This window comes from Drosophila erecta, unplaced genomic scaffold (genome assembly GCF_003286155.1).
Source record: "Drosophila erecta strain 14021-0224.00,06,07 unplaced genomic scaffold, DereRS2 tig00000055-arrow-pilon, whole genome shotgun sequence".
NCBI lineage: Eukaryota > Metazoa > Arthropoda > Insecta > Diptera > Drosophilidae > Drosophila > Drosophila erecta.
Window position 1 is genome coordinate 19137995 of NW_020825200.1, and position 25316 is coordinate 19163310.

At 45.3% G+C, this 25316-nt stretch overlaps 1 protein-coding gene across 1 annotated transcript; it reads right to left on the reverse strand.

Moving 5' to 3' along the window:
• Positions 1-29: 29 nt before the first annotated feature.
• Positions 30-25316, reverse strand: LOC6541034. The gene is made up of 4 exons (XM_001970524.3): positions 24353-25316; positions 13646-14139; positions 7618-9652; positions 30-611 (listed from the first exon to the last, which is right to left on the reverse strand). Exons 2-4 carry the CDS (start codon positions 14131-14133, stop codon positions 408-410), a joined length of 2727 nt encoding a protein of 908 aa, XP_001970560.1. The 5' UTR covers positions 14134-14139; positions 24353-25316; the 3' UTR covers positions 30-407.

Here is a 25316-nt window from a genome sequence, read left to right on the forward strand (position 1 = left end):
CACACTTTCTCAGGACTCTAGCTATAATTGGTTACAAATGTAGACTTAATACAGATTGATGGGCTTACAAATAGCTTTGACAAAGGATACATAGACTGGACATAGGCAGTATACGCGTACGCACGGAAACAAATGCTCTAACTCGTACTTATTAACTAGGATCACATAAATAATTTATTAACAATACTGCGACTGCGGCTGTGGCGGCCCTGACCTGCCAAGGAAAACCACAGGAGCTTACGACTACCGCTAACACTAAACTTGAGCTCGCTAACGTTTTACATTTGTGGTTGGCACTGTAGTTTGTATTATTCCGCCGATCCATTCCCCCGACCTACCAGAGTCGGATCTAGGGGCTAACTAGGGTGTCTATATAGCCATCGGCGTTGGTCGGCGATCGGGGATCCTCAAATCATGCTGCCGAACATCCGTTTGCCGCGCGTCAGGACCAGGCTGACCACCATCACAGTCAGCAGGAAGAAGACCAGGCTGAGGAACGTGGTGATGAAGCGACATCTTTGGCGGAACTTCTTCTCCTTCTCCATTTTTAGACGCAGCTGCTCCGCCCGCGGCAGGTCGAGCGTGAAGTCCGATTCTGGTCGCGAAGATGGCTGCGAATAGAAAGATGTCATCTTTAGTTCTTTTTAAAAGCAGGGCAAACGTTAATTTCCACAATACTTAATTTTCACATGGTCAATATATTGAAAGACTATACTAGTTCCCATATTGATGTGGCTTAGTTAGGACTCTGTTAATTATCAGTACAATGTACTGTAGTTGACCAGGATTTGTGTACTTTAAAGGTAATATATTGCTGGTTTTTGTTAAGATGTGCGATATTGATATTTAACAATTTAATGGAAAACCACCTTATTTGCACTATTCCAATATTTCGTTAACAAAAATTGGCATCGTGGGGCAGTTCGAGATGAAGAGTTACCACTGTAAATGCCACTTGGGCCTGCAATTAAGATAATTAATATTTGATGATATAAGCGCCTCGCTTTTATGTAAATCGCTGACCATCAACGACCGCTGACGATCTTCTCTTGACATTGATTATGACCACTTTAATCGCGCATAAATGCACCGATCCTATTTGAGTCAAGATAAAGCTAGTCTCGTCCAAGCGTTTTAGGTCACATAATGTTTGGCCATAAATCACGGCCCAAACAGCGTCTCGCGCCTGCCAATATTTGCAGGTTGAGCAGGGCGTGGTTGTGTGCTAAAAACTCAAAAAATAAACCGAAAATAAACGAAAAGGGCTCTCAACGCACAACAATTTGACCCACTGAGCTTTGTTTTCTTCGCTTTTGTCGCTTTGCCCGTGCTCATCTTAATTTTTTCCCGCTCGCCTCACTTTTAGCGACACAACCTTGAAATCTTTTCAGTACCAGCGAAAAAAGGCAAAATACAGTCTTGAAACAAAACGTTAACCGTTTTTGCTGATGCTTTTTGTTCGTTAATTTTTTTTTTGCCGATTCTCGCTGAGCACGTCAAAAGTTTTGAAACCCCTTTCGGAAATTTCTCCCAGCAGGTGCAAGCTCCGCAAAAGATGCATTAGTTGGTCTGACTTCTTTATCCCAAAGGCAAAGGACCCTTTGCGTTCGAAAAATGCGGCACACTCAGCAGCGACTTCCGGCGGAAGTTAGGTGTTAGGTAATTTCCCCGCTGATGCGATTTGGCGATTCTGCTGGCCAAATGTTTGCTAACTCAAATCGGCTTGTGCCAAACGACAGATGGGATCGCTTATCGAATTTCAAGAGAGAAAGTGGCGTATACGCAATGCGGTCATTAAAAGGGCATTCAAGTGAAGTTTTGCGGGTGCCTAGTGCCTGGAGTGCTTTCAACACACACTCGCACACACTCACTCGCATGTGTGTAATTGAGCTGTGGCGAACAAGGCGAACAAACAATTTCGCCTGCAACAATTTGTGCACACCTATTTTTGCATCTTATTGTGATTGCGACGGGCGCTGGCATTTTTTCTTAACTTTTTGCGGTTCGCTTTAAGCTGCATTGTTTTCGATTCGGGTGATCACTTCTTTTCCTGCTCACCCATTACAGTGCCTATCGCGTGGCAAGAAAGTATTTAAGTACAATATTAATAATCAGAATAATCATTCATCGTTACATTTTCTATATGATATCTAACTTATCTTGCATTCCAATTGCCCTTCCCTCCTATTTACCGTCTACCTTAGCGAGCATCTACTGTACGTGCAGCTCGACCAGCGACACACAATCGAAATGTGAAATTGAAATGAAGTCAGCTTTGCGGTACTTTTGTGCCTTCCGGCTTCTTTTCTCTCCATTTCTGATGATTCGCTTGTCTGAGGTTAGTGATGCCGTCCAAAGTCGGCGAATATGAACGCATATCTGTATATACAGATCTATATATATAGATCTGTGTGTTCGTGATTACCGCTGCTGTTTATCAGCCAAAGTACTGTGAAAAGGCAAGACGTAATCGGCCAAGATGACGGAGTCGGAGGCTGCGGGGCAATTACCGCATTCCGGCATTTGCAAGTGTATTGGCTACAGGCGGTGCACAGCGAGAAATAAATATTCATAATATGATTGGATGCTCAATCTTTACCTATGAAGTGATTTTGTCACTTTGAGTGGAAATATTAAATATTGTGACGTCCCAAATAATTACATTGTCGAATTGAGGTGGTTATTTTTAAAATATGATGGATTGGATGCTTCCCATTTGAAGCAAACTTGATCTTAAAAGATCTGTCATCCAGTACTACGGTTAGTTTAATTATATCTTATCTAGCTGCCACCTAAAAATATTCGGGCGTTCATTAGCACCAATAAAGAGACTCAGGATTGTGATTCCCCGCAGTGATTTATTTACCACGTTTAGCTCGCATTTTCTCCTAGTGCACCATTACTTCCCCCGTTTGTGGGAGCTGGAGTGTAACGGTTTTATTGGCTTGCCGTGCCAAATGAAGTGCAATTGTGGTGTAAAGTACCGTGGGTGGATGTGAATTGAAACCTGGGCCCCAAGCCCAGAGGTGCCGGGATATCTTGCCGATTTTGACGCGAGGGGAGACGCCTGTCTATAAGCTAATTTGCAAATGATGCCGCACACCAGCACGCACACGCAACAAATAATAAATAAATAAATTATATAAAGAAACAAAAACATAAATTCGGCAAAGATATGCAAAACGATGAGAAATCGACTACTGGCTGTAAATTCCCGCTCAGCCCGGCCTTGAAACACATCGCATTTATCGTGTATATCGTGTATATCGCATACGCCGTGTGCCCCCCAAATACGGGTTCAGCTTTTGGGTGTGTGCTAATTTCTGAAAGAAAATCCATCGATCGGCGGGGCGTTTTAATTTGCCGCACACGTTTTCCGCCGCTGACATTGAAGGCGCTTCTGTGCGCCGTTTCGCCCCTGGAAGTTGGCCAAGTTTGGTGCGGCTGCCCCACGAGCAAGTACATCAGGTTTCAAAAGTCACTCCAAGAGAAAACAACATTTAACACGTCCACGAACCACCGGCCGACCATCGTAATCTCCGCCGGATGGGGGAATCCGTATCTTTGCTCACGTTGTGGCAATGCATCTCACTTGGTGTACTCGTACTTCGGTTTCTATGCTTCGAGGGGCTATCTCGTACTTCATGTTATCTGCAGACACAAGAGACAAGCTATTTTCCCCGAACATTTCAACATTCTTGCTCGGCTCAGCTTGCTGATCACTCACTCTTTTAAGATTTACGTTAGTTGTTTATATGCTTGCTTATACGATTGTATTATTGTTTATATGATTAATTGAATTCGTTCAAGTTGCATAGTTTGGTACCGTTTTCGGAATTGAATGTTGAAATCTGAGCCTATCAATTTTAAAAGTTAAATAACTAAAATCTGCTCAAGTACCCTGCCTAATTGTTTCGGATCAAGTTTATTGGGTAAGTACCATTTTTCGGGGATCTGCTTACTGGTATATTGTTTCGCATACTGATATCTGATCCCAGCTTTAACTTTTTAAATCAGTAATAGATATATCTATTCATAACTGCCAATTTGATTGAAAGTAGTTCAAGTTCACTGGATGGGTACCATTTTTGGGAAATGTTCACTGGTCCATTGTTCGCGACACAAATCACCGATCCAAATGCGGTGAGCTGAAGTCCACAACTGATCCGGCGTCTGGCCCAATCCCAGGTGAATGTCTTCAGGGGGCACTTCTACACACATTAGCCGTATTTTGTCTTCGCCAATTAGCGGGCTTATGCTAACTCCAGCAAGTGTGGCAATAAGTCCACGAGTCGCGGGCCTGAGCGCGGATTTAATTCAATTTAAAAGTGTGTGCAAACATTTATGCAATTGCAAATGAATTTTCTTCTTTCGCCTGCTCCGCTTTGCCCGCAGGCAGTGGGGAAATTGCAATTGGAGGCCGGCTGGGGCGGAGAGGGCGGCTGAGCCTCCGGGTGGGCGTGGCAGAATTGCGAAATCCAGGTGGCAGTGGCTGTCTAATTAGTTGCTGCCTTTCCCTCGGCGCACACGGCGTTTGGGCAATAGCTGGAAATTCGATACCATAATTGCGGGCAGTGCCGCAGCTTCCGTGGAAGTGGAACCGAATACCCCTGGGCCACCAACGGCCAATATCCATTTGTATGTACTGGGAGAGAGCCCATGGCGACCATTGCACAGGCAGAAAAAGTTCAATGAACTATATGTCAGAGTAATTTAAATAATGATCGTCTAGCTATCTGTAGTGTAACAGCTTTAGATATTTAAATATACGTTGTTTTTCATGCGATATAAAAATAAATAGTAATGGAGGTAATTAATTGTGTTTGTGGTAATACATAGTAACTACTTCATTTGCTCAACCTAAATAGCTTTATCCTAATAAAATGATTTTTGCAGAACTTCAATCTGGAGAATTCATGTACAAGTTTATACCAAAAACTGCCCTATTTAAAAACCATTTAATTTAAGAACACGTACTTAGCATAGCTGCCCATTTGTCCCAATTAAATACACAAAAAGACAGCCGCAGAAGGTTGGCGACTCCATGACCAGCGACTGCTCTTGAGGCCTGCCCCCCAAATGGAATCCGCCATAACCCAGTTAACGTTTGGGTGGCAGCGGTGGCAACCGTTCTCTGTCCTCTGTCCATTATCCGCTGTCCAGTGGCCATTGCAATGGCGATTGCAACACTTTGTGGCAACTAAAACGCGTGCAGCTTTTGGCCGCTTTTGGACCAGATCGCCTTACATCTCTCTGCGTTTTCAGTTTCGTTTCGTTTCGTTTCGTTTTCATTTTGGGTTTCGGTTTCGATTCGTTTTCGTTTTGGCATTCATGACAGCAAACCCGTTTGGTTTTCAGTTTCGTTTGCTGCCGGCCAATTGCCGTGGGACGAGTTTCGAGCGGGATTTCGAGGAGGCCGCAGCTGCAGGATGGGTCTTCTGCGGCTTCTGTGCTCGCGGAATTCCAGACAACGTCCTTAAAGGTCATCCGAGTTGTAGGGCAACTTCTTGCCACTTGTTGCAAGGCAGCCAACCGCCGTGCCACCTTGTCGCCTTGGCACCTTGCTGCTTTCGGCCGTCCGGTTATCGCGGCCACAATCGATGGCCACTTGGCCGAGATGCGGCTGCCACGCCACTGCCGCCGTCTTAACGGAATTTAAAGGTTAACTGGTACAGTGTCGCTTAACCGTATTTCTCGCACGATTACCACATTACCCACAGCACTCAAGTTCAAATCGCCCGCGATAGATCGGCTATCTGATCCGCAGAGGTGAACAAACCTTCGTCGAGAGTGAAAACTCATTGGGATGCCGGGCGTGAGTTCGGCCGTTCAGTAGCTGGCCAGAACCACTCGAATCGCTCAAATCGCTCAAATCGCTCGAATCGCGGCTGCGGATATTGCATAAGCGGCTGGCCGAAAACGGAAGGCGTAGAACGGAAGCCAAAATTGGTAACGGAATTTTTCGAGTGCCCGCCTGAGGCGAACACATTCCTTACCGGCTATCAGGCAGGGAAATACCCTTTAATACGTTCTTCGGTTGAAAAGATGTCACTGAAGCCGTAGTTTAAGTAACCCATAATACGCAGTTCATTCCGTTCAGAGGCTTTGGTACTTTGGTTTCTTTGTTCTCAATGTTGCTGCTCTCGATTTGAACTCACTTAGTGGCATAATGACTTAATCTGGCATTACCTGAAGGGCCATTGAGTCGGATGGCAAGGCAAGGCAGCTGTTTAGATTGGAGTGTTACCAGCATTAGATGTAATTACGGAGATCTTTGGCCGAAAGGGGAACAGTAGCCAGGCGGATTCATTAATCACTGCCGCATAGCGGGGGCCCTGACTCTGAAACTGGCTCTATAGATACGTTTGCGAATATGTCGATGCTATCGATGGCACCGCCTGGCGCATAACAATCTCTGACGTGGGGACTGATGACGGGCATGCGAATTCCGAATGACGTGGCTTGAGTTCTGGCTAAAAGTGCGCGGGTGTTGGCATTACTGGCACTATCACGATGCTACCAAAACGGCTGGCATTGCGGCCAAGGATGAGGCTGATCAACTGTAGTGGCACGACGCGGCTTAGAATGCGAATTAGACGAGGAATTGGCCGGGCTAATGAGCTGAGGGCAGGAAACATCATCTGAAGCCATGCAAATCGCGTTGCGAACTTGAGATAGTTTGGCTAGTCGGCTGTTCAATTTTCAATTGGGCTGGCCGACCTTGGGTTGCAACTTAGCTTGGCTGCAATTAGCCAGAGCATTAATCATACGCCTCGTTGGCCCGGCCAGCTCATAATTATCTCTGCATGTGGCTGTCGATCTAAATACGGCTATCATTTCGAAACACACTTGACCCGAGCACTGCTAATGATGTATTATTTGATTCAAGCCGAGCAAATCCAAGGTTCATCACTCATTTAAGCTCATCCTCAAGCTAAAAGGATTAATAACGTGTGTAATTGGCTTTTCACCAGGGGTAATCGTTTACTAAACTAATAACAAGCCTTTAATTCAACATTTGAGTATCAGTTTCAGTTTGGTTAATTCGGTGAACGGAAGTGGATCTTGTTCGTATAGAATCCCATTGAAATGCAAATTGAATTAAATAATCATGAGGCAATTCACTCGATACGGGGTGAATTGAATCGAGGAATTATTATGCGGTTGCATGAGTCTCAGCCAAAGTAATGTGAATGCTCCTCCACCAAATTATCCGTGGGATGAATTTTATTTATTGAATTGGAGAGTTAAATATTTATGGAATGGGGCACTAAAACAGCAATGCAAATTTACAGTTTTTTAAGAACCTTTGTCTTTTGATGAGGAGTTGAAGATTGTGTATCATTTTCATTAGGAACTACAAACGCATTAATGCTTATTACTTCTTCTTATTCAAATACTTTTCTACAATAGATGAAGTTAAATAAGAGTGATTCAGTGACCTCTGCTAATTAACTTCAATTTCATTACATTTCAGCTCAACAAGAATTGTTCCTACTCTCTTAAAAGTAATTGTACCATTATGGAATTCACTTCCCGAATGTGAGTATTATTACAAAGTGCCATGTAAAGCCACACACACTGAAACCCATTTTCCCAGGTAGCCCCGATACTCACATAGGACAGAGTGGGCTGGGCACTGCTGATGACCAGTTCGCCTCCACCCCGCTGCTTGCCGAGGAGTGACTGATGGAGCCGGTTGGTGCCGTAGTACATCTCCCAGATGCTGGGCTTCTTGCGGTGCCACTCGGCGAGGCTTTCCCGCTCCCGATCCCGCTCGGCCTTATCCCTGGCGGCTCCGTCGACCGCCACATTTCCAGCTCCAGGACTGCTGTTGGACACCGTGAGGATGGGCTTGTGGAAGGTGAGATTTCGCTGCATTTGCGTAACGATTGTGGTCGTAGCTGGACCTGGATGAAGCGCCTCGAGCTCCAACTGAGGTGTGGAGGCGGGCGAGGGCGTAACACTGCGCGAGAGACTAGTAGTGGTGACCTCCGATTCCACATAGCATTCGGCGGCGGGGAAGATCTCCGCTATGGACTTGCGCTTCATCTTGAAGTTGGGATCGCTGGCGCAGCGAATGGTCATGATCTGCTCGCGAACACTGAGAGGTCGGCCGTTGGCGGAGATCAGGACTCCATCCCGCACTGCCTCGTAGGCATTCAGTTGAAGATCGGCGCAACTGCGTCTTCGTTCCAGGGCGTTCTGCATACGGACCACGTGCTGCTGGCGCCCCAAGCCGCTGCACAACTGCCGGAGTTCCAGCTCACTGTGCTGGTTCATGCGCTGCAGGTAGGACTCCAGTTCGTGCTTCAGCGTGTGGATCATCCCCTCCAGCTCCTTGGGCACATCGGAGGGCGGGGTGCTGGCGGGTGTGGGCGAAGCCGAATTCTGGGGTGTGGCACGCGATAGCAGGCGGATTTTGTCACGGACGTCCTCCAACAGCTCCCGAGTGTTTTGGAAATGCAACTGATCCTCATAGCGCTTGGCAAATGTCTCCTCTGCCACGCCCACCCCAGCTGCCCCCGCCCCACCCCTTTCGCTCTCCAGGCGGTAGGCGTCCTCGGGACAGGAGTTTATGTACTTGGCGCACTTGTAGTTGTTCTCTGCCAGCTGCTCGTCGTTCAAGAAACTGGGATTGTCGATGCCACAATGCCCTGCATTGGGCGCCAAAAGAAAGGCGTCTAGGTCAATATCCAGCAATGAATCGTCCACCATCTGCTCCTGGTGCTGCTGCTGCTGCTGCTGCTGCTGCTGCTCCATGATGGTGGGCAACTGGTTGTAGGCCCTCAGCTTCTCTCCAATATCCAGAGCCTGCGGTGGACCTTCGCTTCTTCTTCCGGCCACCTGCATGAAGCTTACAATATGCTCCTGGGCATACAGGCTGGGAAAAGTCTTCAGGTGGCGGTCCAGATTCTCGATGCTCGTCTCCAGAACTCGCAGCTTTTTGCTGTAGTGATGCAGCCCCTCGGCCGCCTCGGCCTTCGACTGCGTTTGATGGTCATTCGATGCGGCAGCTCCAGCTGCATCTTGCATGTCCGAGCGCTGACTCTTCACTGCGGACAACTTTGCAGGCGAGCCTTCCGGCGGGTCTGCCGAATGCGCCTCCTGCGGAGCGCCCACTTTCGTTGGTAGCTGGAGCGGTGGTCTCTGCCGCTGCCTGGCGGCCACACTCTTGATCTTCTCCTGGGCATCGATGACCGGTTCGCAATAGATGTGCTCGTCCAGCGAGTAAGTGGAGCACACATTGGAGCTGTAATAACCGGACGAGCCACTTTTGTCCGTCGAATAGTGTGAGCCACCACCACCACCAACTCCGCGCGCCGTCCCAGCCGCACAGGCGGGGATTGCAGCAGATGTTGCTGCAGTCACAGATGTTGCCGCTGATGCTGATGCTGATGCCGATGCTGCTGCTGCTGCAACTGGCAGTCCGGAATCCGTGGAATGCGTGCTGCTGACATTGGACGCAATTGAGCACTTCTTGCTGCGCTCCCCCACGACGGCGGTCGCCTCCAGCTGTTGGTCGTGACCAATTGCATTCCCCATTCCATTGGCCAGTCCATTCTTCGGTGGCATTGGGGCCGCTGCCGCTGCCGTGGATGTGGATGTGGATGATGGCGAGGCTGATGCAGATGCTGATGCTGTCGCCGTGCTGCAATGAGAGCGGGAAAGCGAAAGAAAGAGCCATAAAAAGCTGTGAAAAACAGTCGGATGAAAGGGAAACCTGGCGTTGGAAAGCGGTTTTTGTTGGTTTTTTCGCAATCGCCGTTTTGTTTATACGTCGCCAACTGGGAAACGACCAATGTACTATGGGCCCCTTACCTTGTTTTTTTGCATACCACTATCTTTGGTTTATGGCAGCTTGCTTATCCTAAAATTTCATAAATCCTAAAGAGTACATCTGTGAAGCATTCAGCTAATGCAATTTACTTGACACCTTGTTTTTGTCACACTTTGCTGTCAAACTTTTTAGGCGACAAAAACCATTGTAGTTTCCTTCTGTCCCATGGTGTAAGCTATTAAAAACTTCACAGCCGAAAGCGAAAACTGGTTAACTGGGTTAGTTGCTCAGCTGCATTTTCCATTTCTACTCATCCAGCTGACATGCAAATATCGAAGGAGAATCTCACTGGGATTTCCCAGAGAACATCTCCCGGATGTGCCGAAGATACTTACTCGGTAATCATATTTGGTTCTTGCTCTGTCTACACCATACTCGTATGAATAAACAAAGGTTTGAAAGCGTGTTTTAGAAATTCGGCATCCACATACAAATTCGATTTAAATTCAAATAAACTCGTTCTAAACAGGCTTTCGGCTTCACTTACTGTTGCAATTCGGTTAGCTTTCGGTTTGTTTGATTTTTGTCTGCTTTTCGGTTTTATTTCACTGCCTGACTGTGAAGTTAGGCATGCAAGTGAAGTCTACTGCTTTGAGTCGCTTTTGGCCGAGTTTCTGCTTCTCTCTGCCAGCGTGTGTGGGCAAGTTCGGGCCAACTTTTTGGCGAACCATGAAATCCGGCGTTGCCTGGTGCCTGATGACTTGGAGGGCACAGGATGGTGAGCGGTGGCCTGCTAGGTGCAGCGAAATGAAATGGAAACTTAATTGAATGGAACGGAATCATCCCACTGTGGAGGGCACTAAACTTCAACGAAGTCTTTACAGATGGCTACCGACTGTTTTTGTGTAAATTTATGGGTCACTTTTTTAACTTTTGCGAATCTACTTGGCTGCAGTCGGATAGAGTCAAGTTATTTCAAATGAAAGTCCTGAAACATCTTTGTCTTAGCTATAATCTGCTGCAAAGTTACAAAGGTTGCAAGTTTGCAGTTGCTTCTGATACACTGTTTTCAACAGATATTTAAATCTGTCCAATTTTTCGACTTTTAGCAGCTTTTTGGTGTGATTCACTGATTAATCGCAACTACAAAAGAAATTGTTTATTCGGATTCGTATCTCTTATTGAATGGATTAGCTTACGTTCCCTCTTCGCCCTCAATCGTATCATCAATCACTTCAGCAAGTTATACCATATCCAAAATTGCATAAGCCTTTCAAATTAGCCATTCGTTGTCTTTTGAACAGTTTCTATTAATCTGTTTGTTATCAGCCATCGAAGGTAATATATATTAACTGCTACGGCTATAAGACTTTGGCTGTAAGGGACCTACAAGTATTTCGCCAAAGCTGCTCTGATTGATTGCTCCAAGTTAGATTGCAAGTAGAATTATACGAAATTCTAATCGCACGGCATTTGCATTTTCTCTGCGGCGGATTTGCATTTTTGACCGCCTGGCGCCAGTGGCACTGCTTTAATAACTCACTTACGATCCGTAACAAGTCCGAGATTCGGTTCTATGTGCACTCGGCGATTGGCACTGGGTCAACGCTGGCTTTTGGCCAAGCGGAATGAGTGCTGAGAATTGCGTAATAGCGGCTGCTGCTACCAGATTCTGTGGCTGCAGCTTTTCGGACGGTTCTTGTACGGCAAGTCGGTGCGTTACGCACCCAAAAATTGATAAGTTGCGGTCAGTTGAGTGGCGAGGTGTTGTTATATCTCTTTTGGTGGCGCGGCTAGCGATGCGTAGTGGCAGTGGGCCATAGATATCGCACCAACAGAAGCGGCAAGGTTACCTTTTTCGCTCATGAAATGTTTTGCAATCTTGGGGCATATGTTTGTTTTGTTTGTTCGAACTGTGTTAATTAAAATGTTCAGCCTCGTTTGCATGCACGGAACACTGGCGAGCACCGCGGACTTGCAGATCGCCGGACAGGCGACTTGGCGGACGGGCGGACGGGCGTACGATTATAGACCGTTAGCAAACACCATCGTGTGGCCGCTAATTGCTGCTGACTGCTTGCCAAGACAAATTACAGGCGACTGGAAGTTGGGCATCTGAGCCGCGATCTGCCCGTCTATCAATTGCAAATCAATCAATGGGCCAACGCGTTTTTATTGCAGCGATTATAGCGGCGATTTCGCACATGCTTAGCGCTTTGGTCGGTTGGACTGGCTAAACGCCGACCTTGGCAACAGCCAGAGATATAACTGTAGCCTAGGCGGTCTCAGAAATTGAATACAAATTAGCGACGTGTATCAACAATTGATCGCCGCGCCGTCTAACTGCATTGATGGGCCCCAGTGGGACAATGGAATCGCACTTGGCCAAGGTCGCCTTGGAAGAGCTACTGTGCGAAGTCCACTCCCCCGGATTTCAGTTGGCATGCGTGAGCAGTTTACGCAAATCGATTTGGGTTCGGTAAAGGGCGGGCATGGGTACGGTGCACTGTGACCTTGATGGGAAACTCAGCTCTTTCCTTGATCCGCTGCGAAGCGTTTGCTATTTTGACAGCATATCGGGGGGATTATCTTATCATGGCTATCGTGTCAATGGCTGATTTCCATATTCTGCCCCATGCAATGACCAAAATAGCTGAAACGAGTTGGAAACCGAAACTATCCGCAAATTAATTGAAGTTGCTGTCAATATACGGCACGACTTAATGCATATGCATACTCATATATCCATCTGTATATGCACATGTGTATTCGAGTATTTATTTTGTATTTTTGATAAATATTTCAAACCAAAACGGGCTCTCAGCTACTGACCTTCGGCGATTCGGAGATCATGAGCTGCTGCTGTTGGTGGCTTCTTTAAATTCAATTAATAAACGTAATTGTTGCAGCTGTCTGCAGTTGCTGCTGCTGTTGCTGCTGCTGTTGCTGCTGATGTTGCTGATGCTGCCGCTGCAGCGATGACCGCCGCCAAGTGTTTGCCAAGCTTCTCCAAAGGCAACGAGATATGTGCACTTATATATCTACATTCATGCGCGAGCGTACGAAGAGAAAAAGAGGTGAAGGCTGACGACAGGCGCCAAAAACCGCATTGCTCGATGCTGCAGCCATAACTGCAGCGGCAACTTGAACTTCGCCGCCGCTGCAGACATGATTTACATAGCTGCTGCCGCAGCAACAGGTTGCCCGCCTCATCTGGGCAAGATGAGATGCCCAGAAGATGGTTCTGGCAATCATAGTGCCCATTTAGGGCAACACTCCGCCGCTGATTGCTATCCGGCTTAATGCCGCGCTAATTGGCTCGCAACAACATAATTACAAAATATCGCTGGCTGCTGTTGGCTGCTGCTGGCTGATGAGGGCTGCTCAAGTGGCTGGAACCGTGAAGTGTTGCGTCCGTAATTGCATTACCAGCGCACAGGGTTTCCGATCTGCAACGGTCGTGCCTTTTCTGGGTCTGGGGTTTTCTGCCACCCCTCCCACCCCCTGCCACTGAAGTCAAGGTCGCTGCCGCAGCGCCGAAGGTCGATGCTCAGCGATGGGCATCAATGTTTACTTGTCCATGGCTGGGAGATAACACTTCATGCTAGATCTTCGCTTCTTAATGATTAGATGAGGCGTTGCAGAAGTTTCTAAGGATTTTAGTATGGCATTAAATATATACAGGTTCCGTGACTCTATCATTATTAATCATCTCTCATTACTCATTATTATGAGTATATTATAAATTTTTAAAATGAATTGCGTTGATATTGCGTACGTATTTTTAAGTCCTTACTTATTTTTAAATACTTTCGTTTCTGATATTCTGCCAATTAGGTTCTTAGCCTATGTTTGTATCCTCACCTTTGATATTTAAGCATGGCGCGTGGAAGTAGAAAATTGTCGCTGCTGCCCTTGGGCGCCGGGTTGGATGCACCTCCTCCACTCGGAGCAACTATACTAGCGGCTTCTCCCGATCCCGATCCCGATTCGCCTGCGCCACCTCCGTTGCGAGCAAAAAAAGCCCCCAGGCGCTGCAGATAGGTGAACTTGTTGCCGGCACCAGGCTCCTTGGCAGCGGAGTAGCTCCTGGTGCTGCTGCTCCGGCTGCTGTTGCTTCCGCTGCGGCTTTGGCTCCGGCTCTGGCTTCTGCTCCTACTGCGGCCAGTGCCTCCCGCCTCGTCGTCGTCCTCCTCGTAGGGCAACACCTCGATTGCATCGAAGTCGTAGGAGTTGAAGTAGGCCTGCTCCCGCGTCCGCTTCACCTGGGCCGCTTCCGTCACGTGGTCGGCGGATATATCCGTGGCTGTCTTCTTGCTAGCCGTGCCCGGTGAACTTTTGCAAATGGGCATGGTCGTCTGTAAATACAGAAACTTTTTTAAATCAGACAAATCCGCTTAATAAGCTTAATTCAAATACCGAAGAAAGCAAGGGCTAAAATTATGGGCTATAATTGGGAACCATGCCATTAAATAGCTTCTGAGCTTCTTCATAGATTGCATTTCATTTAAACAATAGATTGTGTAACGATATATAATTGGCTAGCCTAGCTACCTCTATTTACAAAGTATTCAATTTGGTATGCATAATCATGTTATTTTGTTCTTTTAATTTTCTTTCGGTTTAGATTTCAATAAATCCAGCAATTACTTCAAAGCTGAAGGTTTATTGTTGCAGTTGGTGATTATCCGTTTTGATGAAAACAAGTTGCACGACAAATTTAAAGATACAGTCTTATCAAAGACTAGCTATATCAGTTCTAAAGGCTGCGGAGTTGGAAGCCTCATGGTGGCTGCTTAAAGAGGGTTATTACCTTCTAACAGCACGAGCGGGAGCTTGCACAATTTTACGCTCCGCCGTTTACGGCTCTTTGCCAGCGGCGTCTCCAATGCATCCGCTTTGCCCACTGGAGCTGCGAGTGGAGCCTCAAGTGGAGGTGTGAGTGGAAGTGGAACTGGTTTGGCGCTCGCAAAGAATGCACTTGGTGGCCACGTTGCAGTCGCGTTTCGTTGATGCAAGCGTTTTTGCCTCGCTCATGACTTTGCATTAATTAGCCAAAAAGGGTTTTGCGCAATTGCATAATTTTTGTGCAACGCGCGTTGCCTCCCCCAGTCATAATTTATGGTAACGTGTCTAAATGCCGCCGATAGCGCACAGCACACCCCCTAAGCCCATGATGCACCCAAATGCATTTACGGGAAGGCGTTCCATAGGCAGTTATGTGTGTGATCGATAGATAACTGCGCCGTGCTGACAGCTCCATCATCACAGCCAAAAGTGGCCAGTGGGCCCATCGTCGTGCAATAGGTTCCGCGTTATCGACAAAGAGCTGTCCAGACTGCTGTTTCTGCGGTTTCAGTTTCAGTTTCAGTCGCTAGTGCGGCAATCAGCAGTTTTCAAGCCGCGCAGATTGCAGACCCCGTAGAAAGCATTATGCGATACAAGCCACCCGCCGAAAGCCGAAATTATTGCACACCTATGCAAGCTGCCCCATTGGCGATAATTCCGGGTGGGTGCAAATCCGAAATGCCACTTTGGCTAATGGCCCATTTACCTATGCACTATCTGATTGGCAAAATGTGGGCATGCCGAACCGCACTTTACATAACTGACCCTCTTTTGTTGGAGTAGCTTTAAGAGCAACGAGCTTATTAAGAAGTTACTGACTACTTGCTATTTGTATTTATCTTTTCGCAGATTGTTATTGAATTATTTGGGCGCCTTATTAACACGTGTTGGTTGCTTTTTCATTGTCAGATATGAATTTTTTCCCAATTATGTCGTTTATGTAAGGTAACAATTGCGAGTCCTTAACGACTAACAAAAAGTGATTTGTATTTGTTGTATATCTGTGCACATACTTTTAACTCAATCGAAGACACTGTAAGCAAGCAATTTCTTTGAAAAGTGTAATCACTATAATTTGGGAAGCCAGTGCTATTGAATCTGATGGTTTCTCGGCAACTTTGCGGTTGACTTGGCCGCCAACACTTCAAGGGGCTGATGAGGCGCCTCGATTGACGGATTTCTGTGCCAGCAAACGCCATAATCGCGGAGATAATAATGGTGGTGGATTAATCGACGATCGGGTTACCATATGCCTTAAACCACACCGCTGCAGTTGCTGATGACATGCCACATGCATTTGTGTGCCATGGTCAAGACAAACGTACAGTGACAAACGTGCGAGCAATGAGTTTTTCTAGTTCTGTTGCCCAAGTGACAACTCAAAGTTACTTGCCGTCTTCCAAAGCACTGACTGCCAATAAACAACTCGGATGGAAAAACTTAAACAGCAGTTGGCAACTTCAAACGCTGAGCTGATTTCCGTTGCCTCCACAAATCGTGGCGACAAACCCATCAAACTGGAGCAGTCCGTCAAATCGGAGGAGCTGGGGCCTCCGTCCATTCACTTGGTCTGGGCAAAGTCGCAGCTAGTCGAATGCAAATGTTGCACAACTTTGGCCGAAAAACAGAAGTTTTGGTTGGAGATATAATTGAGTTTCGACGGGTTCTTCTCATATTTGCTGGCCAAACAATCGACTGCTGAAGTGACCGCCACTTGAGTTATGGAAATGCGAAAAAAATACTGGGCATGGGGACGTGAGGGTTTTATTTATAGTTCGCTCTTCAATCAGAATGCCTGCGGTGGCTTTTGATATTTTAATGAGTCAATTGCCCCAGCACGTCCAAGTGCCAGTCTAAAAACGGAATGGAATCGGAATCGGAATCGACTTAATCGATTGCGTTGCCAAGCGATGCCTCCGCCTTGACTTATTTGCCATGAATTCATCATCGCGGCGGGTCAAACAAAAGACTTAAGCGACAAACCCGGATTGCCCAATCGAGTCAAGCCAATCCGCAAAGAAATCTCCGCAAATGCTGCCGATGTAAAACCGCAACACAAAATCTGCATTGTTTTCAGCCGCATTGCAAAATTGCTTTTTGGTTGATAGTTTACACTACCCTACAGGGCACAACATCGCAACATCAGCTGGCAACACCTTCATATGCCATGCGGCAACACAAAACTGCATTTGCACAAACGAAAAAGAAAACAAGTCTAAAATGAGTTACCCAAACTGCTTATCAGGTTTATCTGCATGCAGATGCAGGAGAAAATATTTCGCTTTTAACGCTTTAAAATTCAAAAGTCTTTTCTGCCGGCTGGCAATAATTAAAAGGTTTTCTTTACAATGCATACATTTGTACATTAAAAAGATAATATTTTTAGACATTATAACTCTTTTAATAGAATAATCAAAGAAATAAGAAAAAAAATAAATCAACCAGCTAATGGATCTGGTACTAAGTACTCAAAATGAAACCAAGGCTATGTTTTTCATAGTTTTCAAATGTTTTATTAATTGTGTTTAAAGCTATTCCATCCGAAGGCCTTTTTGGATTGTTTTACAATGCTTGCTTATTTTTAATATAACTGATTTTTTACGTCATTAGACTATATTAAAATTGAAAACTAAACAAGTTTTCAGTCATATCTGCTTGTAAGCCGAATTTTGGCTGGGGATTTTCTGCACTTGCAGCAAGCAATTTGGCACACAATACCATTCAGTTCGCTTAGGTCAGATATAATATGATTGCTCAGAGAAAAAAGTGGCAGCAATCGGCTTAATATTTTGAAAGAGGAAATAAAATAAAAACCACTCGGCACATAAAATAAATTAAGCAAGACGTTCGTTTGACTTTTAGAGTGCTTTAAGCCCTTAGTTATATTGTTTTAAACACTTTACGCCCTCCCACTCATTATACGCGAGGCTGTTGGCCACTCGCCTTCTTTTTTGGCCAAGAGGTGCTGGGTTTTGAACGTTCACGGCCCGTTGCACCACCCACTCCGCCGCACCACTGCACCACCGCACCATCACCCCCTCAACCACCCACGAGTGGTTTCCCTGTCAACTGTCGCCGTTCGTCATTGAGGCTGGAGCCGCCAACTGGCGCAAAACCTCTAATTAGTTGGACTCAAAGAGACATTTTGCAACGATGATTACGGCGAGGTGGTGGCAATGCGCTGCACTGGCCGCTGAAATGAACCCATAATTGCGGTTTAGAGCGACAAAAACGCACTGGGTTAATGCTAATTGCAGACGCATTAGCCTGTTGTACATTTCTGACTTTTTCCAGCTCTTGGAAGTCATCCAATTAGGGTCTTTGCCGCGGATCGAGGCGTTTTGAATGCCTGCCACTGGCGTATAATCTAAAGCAATACCTTGCAAAGAGCTAAGGGCAGAACTACTGCCCTTCGGGGTTTGATAAAGAAACATTTCATGAACTGAATAGAAAAGTGAATTGTAGTTGGGTTTTAAAAGATGTGTTCTTATTTATAATTCTCACATTGGGACTTGCAGACTTTCCCTTCTTCCTGTGATAAAAGTATTCGTAATAGTACTTAATAATAACGTCCGTAGCCTCTACATCTCACACATATATTATTAAAAATCACTTACACAACAACTCGTGTTGATTGATAGTAAGATTCCCCCGCAGAATCCCTTGGCTGCTAAAGCGCCATTATTAATTTAAGATTTAGCCAAGTGTGAGCCATCAAATCAACGCGCATAAATTAGATAACCGCCGCCATCTTTCGCCTCGAAGTAAATAAGTTATAAAATATAACGAGCATAATTAAGTGCAAGCCATGGGAGTGGGCCGGCTGGTCTTTGGCCAATAAATCGCGAGTGGCAGTGGACTCGTGGTGCTGGCCAAAGATTATGCAAATGGCCCACAGCCACTTGGCCTGGCCAATTTCCGTGTGATTGTGTGCAGTTTCGGATCGAACTCGAACTCGAACCGGTCTCCATTAGAACGGTGGCCGCCTTGTTGACAATAGATAATGCCGAGGGCCGTAAATTTATGCTAAGTCGAACATTGCCCTTGGGGCTTCATACACTTGGCGTAGTTCCGTTCATCATCGGATACTCAAAGAAATCTTCTTGTCAATGGAAGCACAGCAAAAAATATTTCGTCTACACCAAGACAATTTTTTAATGGAATGAGATTCGCTTTGACCGGTAATAAACCATATTCCTCTTGCATTTAAATATTTTCATAGATTTATTTAGCTGTGGCAAATAATCCATGAGCTTTGGTAGGTATTTTTGGAAGTAAGATGACCCTTTCTAGTGGCAACCACACTGATAATTTGGTTCAGTGTGCTGTAATAACCAGGCAGTTTTTCAGACACTCGATTGCTTTGCTTGGAGGAGAACGCTGGTTTCCAATTAACCTTGCCCGGTCGCATTGGCCATCAACGACGCTCCAAAAAATTCGGCCAAAGAGCAGAAGCTCCGGCCGAAATAGAATGGACAGACATTGAACGAGAAACAAGAGCTACAGGCAAGAGCTACACACATATAATATTTTGTTTATAAACAAACGCGCGATGGACGGCCGCCAATTATGCATGCACATCAAGAGGAACTCGACGCGCTGCCAACAGCTGCTCCACGGAGCTTCCCCTGCCCTCCACTGGAGCTAAGCCCGCCGACCGGATCAGTCAAGCGGCAATCACTTGACTCACCCACCTAACAACTCCCACCTCCCCCTTTCGGGTATTTTTCATTGCACTTGCCGTTTGCTTTTCCTTTCTGTTTATTCAAAGCCGAGTTGCAGGCAATCTTGTTTTTGTTGCCGGCGTTTGGAGTTTATTTTTCCAGCTTTTCTCATTTCCCAACTTTCGCTCTCGGGCCAAAAAATGTTCACTGACTTTAATTAAAAGAGGGGAAAACACAAGAATGTTATTAAGCCAACGGAGAAGGAAATATGGGCACTAGACATTTGAAAGGCGTTCGATGAATCCTAAATTTATGACCTGCAATCTGGAGAGTTTAAAAATCTAAGCATAACCCAAGAGGTTTTGCAAAATTACAAGCACTTAAATTTAGTTTTATTAATCTAAGCAAGGCAAACAAATTGTCCTTAAGAATCCGCAATGAACTTTGATGCCAACGTAGTGGAAAAAAGGTCCTGACTGCGGCACTGGCAGGAAAGTGACTGAGAGTCTTTTAACAAACTAACCTTTTTATATCTTCGGCCCCTTCAAGCTGCACCAAATTAGTGTTCCGACTTTAATTAAAGGCGAACAGTAAAAAAAGCTAAGGCAAAGATGAGAGCAAAGATGAGAGCAAAGATGAGAGCAAAGGCATATAGACACAAGTTGTTCATAAGTCTGTTTCCATGTTCCTTGCGCCCATAAAAATCATTTCCAGCTTAATCCAAATAAACACGAGCTGGCAGCTTGGCACTAAAATGGAATTTGAAAAAATATTAGGAAGGCAGCTGCACATAGTGCGATTGCATTTGTGGACGTTAAACTAGTTTTTTCCTCTTACATTTTTCCCGGGCGTCCAAGAGCCATTGAAAAGGATGTTCAGGGGCTTAAATACTGGGGCTTGCCCTGCGAAATGCGAGATGAACCGGCTTTGCGGCTTGTTGCAGGTTGTAGGTTGCAGGCTGCCATGTGCCACTTGACGCACTGCGTCACTGGGACTGGCGTGGGAGTGGGTGGGTGGCTTATGGCCTGTTGAGCACCGACAACTGCGCAAACATGGCGAATAGAACCCACTGGCAAGCCAACCAGAAGGTTTATCACCATGCCAGATACGAATGTTAGTGGGCTCAAGGCTATCCTGCCCTCGGAGGAACTCTTCTGCATGGTGAACCTACCTTGGCACACAATAACTGTCGAATGCTCAGAGGATTTGACGAGATGTGCTGACTCTGGGTTTTGGTGACCCTGATTTATTGTTGTACGGCTTTGCAAGCTTCTTACAACTGGCCAAGTATAGATAGGTATTAATTAATTACCGGAAAATAGTGCAATTTTTTGTGTTCCAACGGAAATCCTTTTGTATTGTCATTATGGGTTGTGCTAAACTCGATGTGATGTATAATATTTTGAGAAGTGAAACGAACGGCTAAGTGAATGATCCTCACCCGATTGTATTTAATTACCCTGCAGCCACAACAAACAGATTCAGATTATAAGTGGTTCGAAATACATCTAAAATCAATTTGAACCCGCTTGATGCCCGCAAAAGTAGCGAAATCCATGATGGGCTGCCTGCTCCATTCGAATACACTCATATGCATAATCTTATTGAAGTTCAACCAAGCACAGTGGCTCAGTCAAGGTCAATAGCAGTGGCCAAGTCAGCATTTGACATTTGGTTTTTGTTAACACTATAAAGAGCTGTCATAACTGAAACGCAGCAGCATCAGCAGCAGCAGCAGCAACAAGTGCGGCGCGGCAAGTGCAACAAGTGCGATTTATTGACCGCGCCCTGAACTTGAAAGTTGTGCAAGGCAGGCGGTCAAAGGGGCCGGATGTCCGTGTATTTGGGCCAGCGAGAAATGGCCAATTAATTGGCAGTAAGCGACAGAGGAAAAACCCAGAGGCCCGAAACCAGTAACCCAATCAATTTGGGGGCTGGCCGCCAATTAGGGGCATTTGTTTGGACGGCTTGAATGCACTTGCACCGAATGCCTCACTATTTCGAAGCTGTGTTTGCCTCTATGCTAATGTGTGTGCAAACGGGTTTATGGCACTTGGCCAGGCCGATATCTATTATGATGGAAATTAGCCTCATAATCGTAATAGTGGGTTTCGGGTTCAAGTCTGCCGTGGTGGCCACTGGCCACTGGCCATTGGCCATTGTGAGAGCTGTGGCTGTGAGCCAAATCGCAAACAATTAAGACCATTTAAATCAATTGAAAGCTGATGTATCGATGTCACCGGATGCCCTGATCTTGAAAAATTACCATTTAATGCGCCAGCTGAATGCGTTTTGTTTTTATGTTCGATGCGAATTATTAATTCGATTTTAATGTCTCCAGATCGCAAAAGCGATCCAAACCCGATTATCGGAATGCTAATGGATGTGGATAGCACGACGAGTGTTTGCTGGAACTTGTTTCCAATTGAGGTTCAGCGTTATTTTTGCTTAATTAGTTGACACGATCAGAACAAAACAGCCCAACAAGACCGAAAATAACTGCCGGCGGCGGCCAATAAAATATATATCAACTTTGATCTGCTGGGCGCGGATCAGATCTCGATATCTCACAGCCTCACAGGGACGTTCTAATAAATGGATCACCCGTTTGTCAGCGAGTCGGGTTCGTTATCACCAGATAATGCCGATATATTCGCCCGATCCGTATCATGGCTCGGTTATTATTTGGCTTTGTTTATTTTTAAATATTTGTTTAATACTTATTTTCGGCTGTCTGTCGTCCGTTCCAAACGTGTTTCTGGCCATGTTCTATGCACGAGCTTATCACTCTTGACTGGTTTATCGCCATTCGAGCCAAGTTCGCCCGAATAATGCCCGTATCTGGCCGCAGCCAATTCCGGTTCGACGAACCTTTCACTTGCCGGAGCTGCGCGAATTCCACAGTTCCACAAACTGTTAAATAATCGACTTGACGTGCTCCCGATGATTTGATCTATTCGATGATTTGACATTCATAGTTGTTTCAGGAAGCCTATAGTTGCCTATAGCACATACACCATGTGAATTTATGTCGACGTAGTGTGGGAAATATGGTTATTATCATAATCGATTTGCAATGCAAATCCCACTCTGCCTTCTTAGTGCTCTAATTAAACTATACGAATTTTTGAACCTCTTCGGAAATGCGTCTGTGAACTTTAACCCCTTGAAAGCCACAAAAGCTGCGGTATCTTTCTGCCCATGAAGATTTTAGAAACCGCACTAAGTAATTGTGGCCAGCCTGGGGTCTCGACGTGCAATGAACAGCCCAAACCACATAATGAAATTGAAATATTTATTTGCCTACTGTGGAAATGTGTGCTCTTGGTTTTAAATATTATATTTATTGAAAATGACCCCTGACTGTGTGTGAGTGTGTGTGTTCATAGTGTGTTTGTCAATGACCGCATTCATTCATTCATATTTTAAGTTGGTTGCCTCATTAATTTCGCCAAAGCTGAGCCCCGAGCAACACCCACAATTGTTGTAAGCCATTTGGTTTGGTTTTTCGCCTCTATAAATAGACTTCATAATTGTGGGAGATGCGCATCTGTGGCGCAATAGGCGTAATAGGCGTATGTGTAATATGATTAATTAACGTTTTCGGATGGACACTTAAACACCACTTAGCAGTTTTCACTGCAAACACCGGGGTGATAATTGAAATGTATTTCCATTGCATCTTTGGATTGCCGACAAGCCCATACACACCGCACACTTGAACAAGTATTAATGGAAACGAGGAGGGGCGCCCATCACATTAAATATTATCTAATTCCAGCTTCGTTTGAGGCGTATGTTTGGATGTTTGGGGTTTTTTTTTGCATGATGATGATTTTATATGTGTTTTATCTGTGTTTTAAGCCATTCAACTGGTTTGGCATCTCTGAATTTGGTGAATCAAACTCGTTATGAGCTTTCGACGATGCTCAGCCAAGCAATTAATGCACAAATCTTAGTGGGAGTCGTACTGGACAAAGAACTCTGGTCCGAACTAGAAGATCGACTTGTCGAATCAATTTACAGCCAATAAGGGAATGACTGTGGATATTTATTGGCCAACGGGCTAATGAATCGCTTCCACCTGCCATTTTTTGCACACATCGCAGACCAAAAGACGTTCATTCGCTGTGACAGGAATTTCTATTTATGATTAGCCAAAAGCCCAACCAGAAACCAATTTAAGGCTGCGGCCAAATTAAGTCATCAGCGGACGATTTCCAGTATTCCACTGGTTGGTTGGCTGAATGCAGTTGGAAAATTTGGAAATTTAATTAACACCGAAGTATGTAAATGTAATTTGTAAATAAGTGCACCGCAATTTCAATTTATTTGCCATTGAAATTGCTGAAATTAAGTGTTTGCTGAGCCGAATACTTTGCAATTAAGAGTGCAAAGAGATTTTAAGGGCTGATTACAACATACTCTTCAACCGGGAGGGGAATATGCACAACTTCATTTGGTTTGGCCCATGAGAAAGTAAAGCGAACCTAAAATGGTTTTGCCCATAAGGATCATTTCATAATTTAGTTACTATTAGTATTCTGTATTGTCGCCACTCAATTGTAAAATTTAAATACTTGTATAGTATAGTATTGAGTTCTTCTCACTTTCAAGAATATCATTATACCATCGCTTATCACCATACGATACAAATACTTTTTAAGCAAAGTAGGTGGATAAATTTAATTTATAATGTTCGAAACTGAAATCATAATCCATAGAATGTATAACCCATATTTAAAGTACACTAATAATATTCGTATTCGACTATTTGTATTCGACTGCTCCAATTACATACACTTTGTTCCTAATTTTATTTTGTTGCTCTCTTTTTATACGAGGTCATTAAAGGCCAGGACAATATAAAACGGAAAATGCCACATTGGTTTTTTAGCCCTCGTCTGGGCTTTTGTTCTATTTGCCGTTGATCCTTATCTAATTTATGCAAATTCCATATCACTTTAATGGCAGAACCAGCGGCGATTCGAGCACGATTTGCGGCGACTAATTTGTTTAATTGTAATTAGCCGTAATTGGTTTATGTTAATTGCCTCACCTCACACAGTCTTCAATTGCGGATGGAGTACGTCCCTTGGCCAGATGTTGCTTTTGCTGCTGCTGCTGCTGCTGCTTTCGGCCGAGTTGCATAAATGTTTGACTTTAACGGCTAAAAGGCGCGCACACGTACGTAGAAATATAGAAATTGGATGGCAACAATTGCATTAATGGGCTTTAGTTGCCGAAAACGCACACAGCGAGCCGCAAACTTGACTGCAAACTTGTTCGAAAAAAGTCAAATGGTCAAGCGAAGGCCCAGCGGAGTTGATTAAAATGTTGTAAAAGTCTCTCGGTTTTAACTCGCTTTTTTAGTTGTTTAGTGTTTTTTTTTTTTTGCTTTTTTTGTTTTTGTTTTTCTCGCGGGATAAACGGCAGAAGCCAGTCAAATATTGCAGCAGCTAGCCAGAAGAAGATGCGCAAAGCGCACGCCAAAATCCGACTTATGCAATTTCTTTTTGTTTATTTCCAATTTCTGCCTGGGCACCTCTTCGCTTTTGTTTCTATCCCCACTTTCCTCCGCTATTGTTTTCGAATGCACAATTACGTTTTACACACACGTTTCTCGCTGCTTTGCGCTGCTCTTGCGGTTTCTGCACTCTTTGTGCTTCTGCCGCGAAATTGTGTCAGAATAGCAAAAGACTGGAGTGTTTTCTTATCTTCGGCCCCCAGTCTCTTCAGCCCTTTCAGCTCCAGTGTCGCATGGAGGAAGAGTCGCTGCGGCAAGCTACGGCAACCCGCCGACAACACGCAACACGCAAAGCGCAGCAATCAACAACCAACAACCGACAACGGACAGCCGAGAACGAACAACGAGCAACGAACAACGGCCAACGGACAACCAACAACGGACAACCGACGCGAACGACTGGCTGAAAGAAACTGAGCGCTGCGAAGACAAGGCGAAGAGTTGAGTCTGCCAGACTCGGTCAGTCGGTTGCTTCTTGTTTTTGTCGGGCACATGC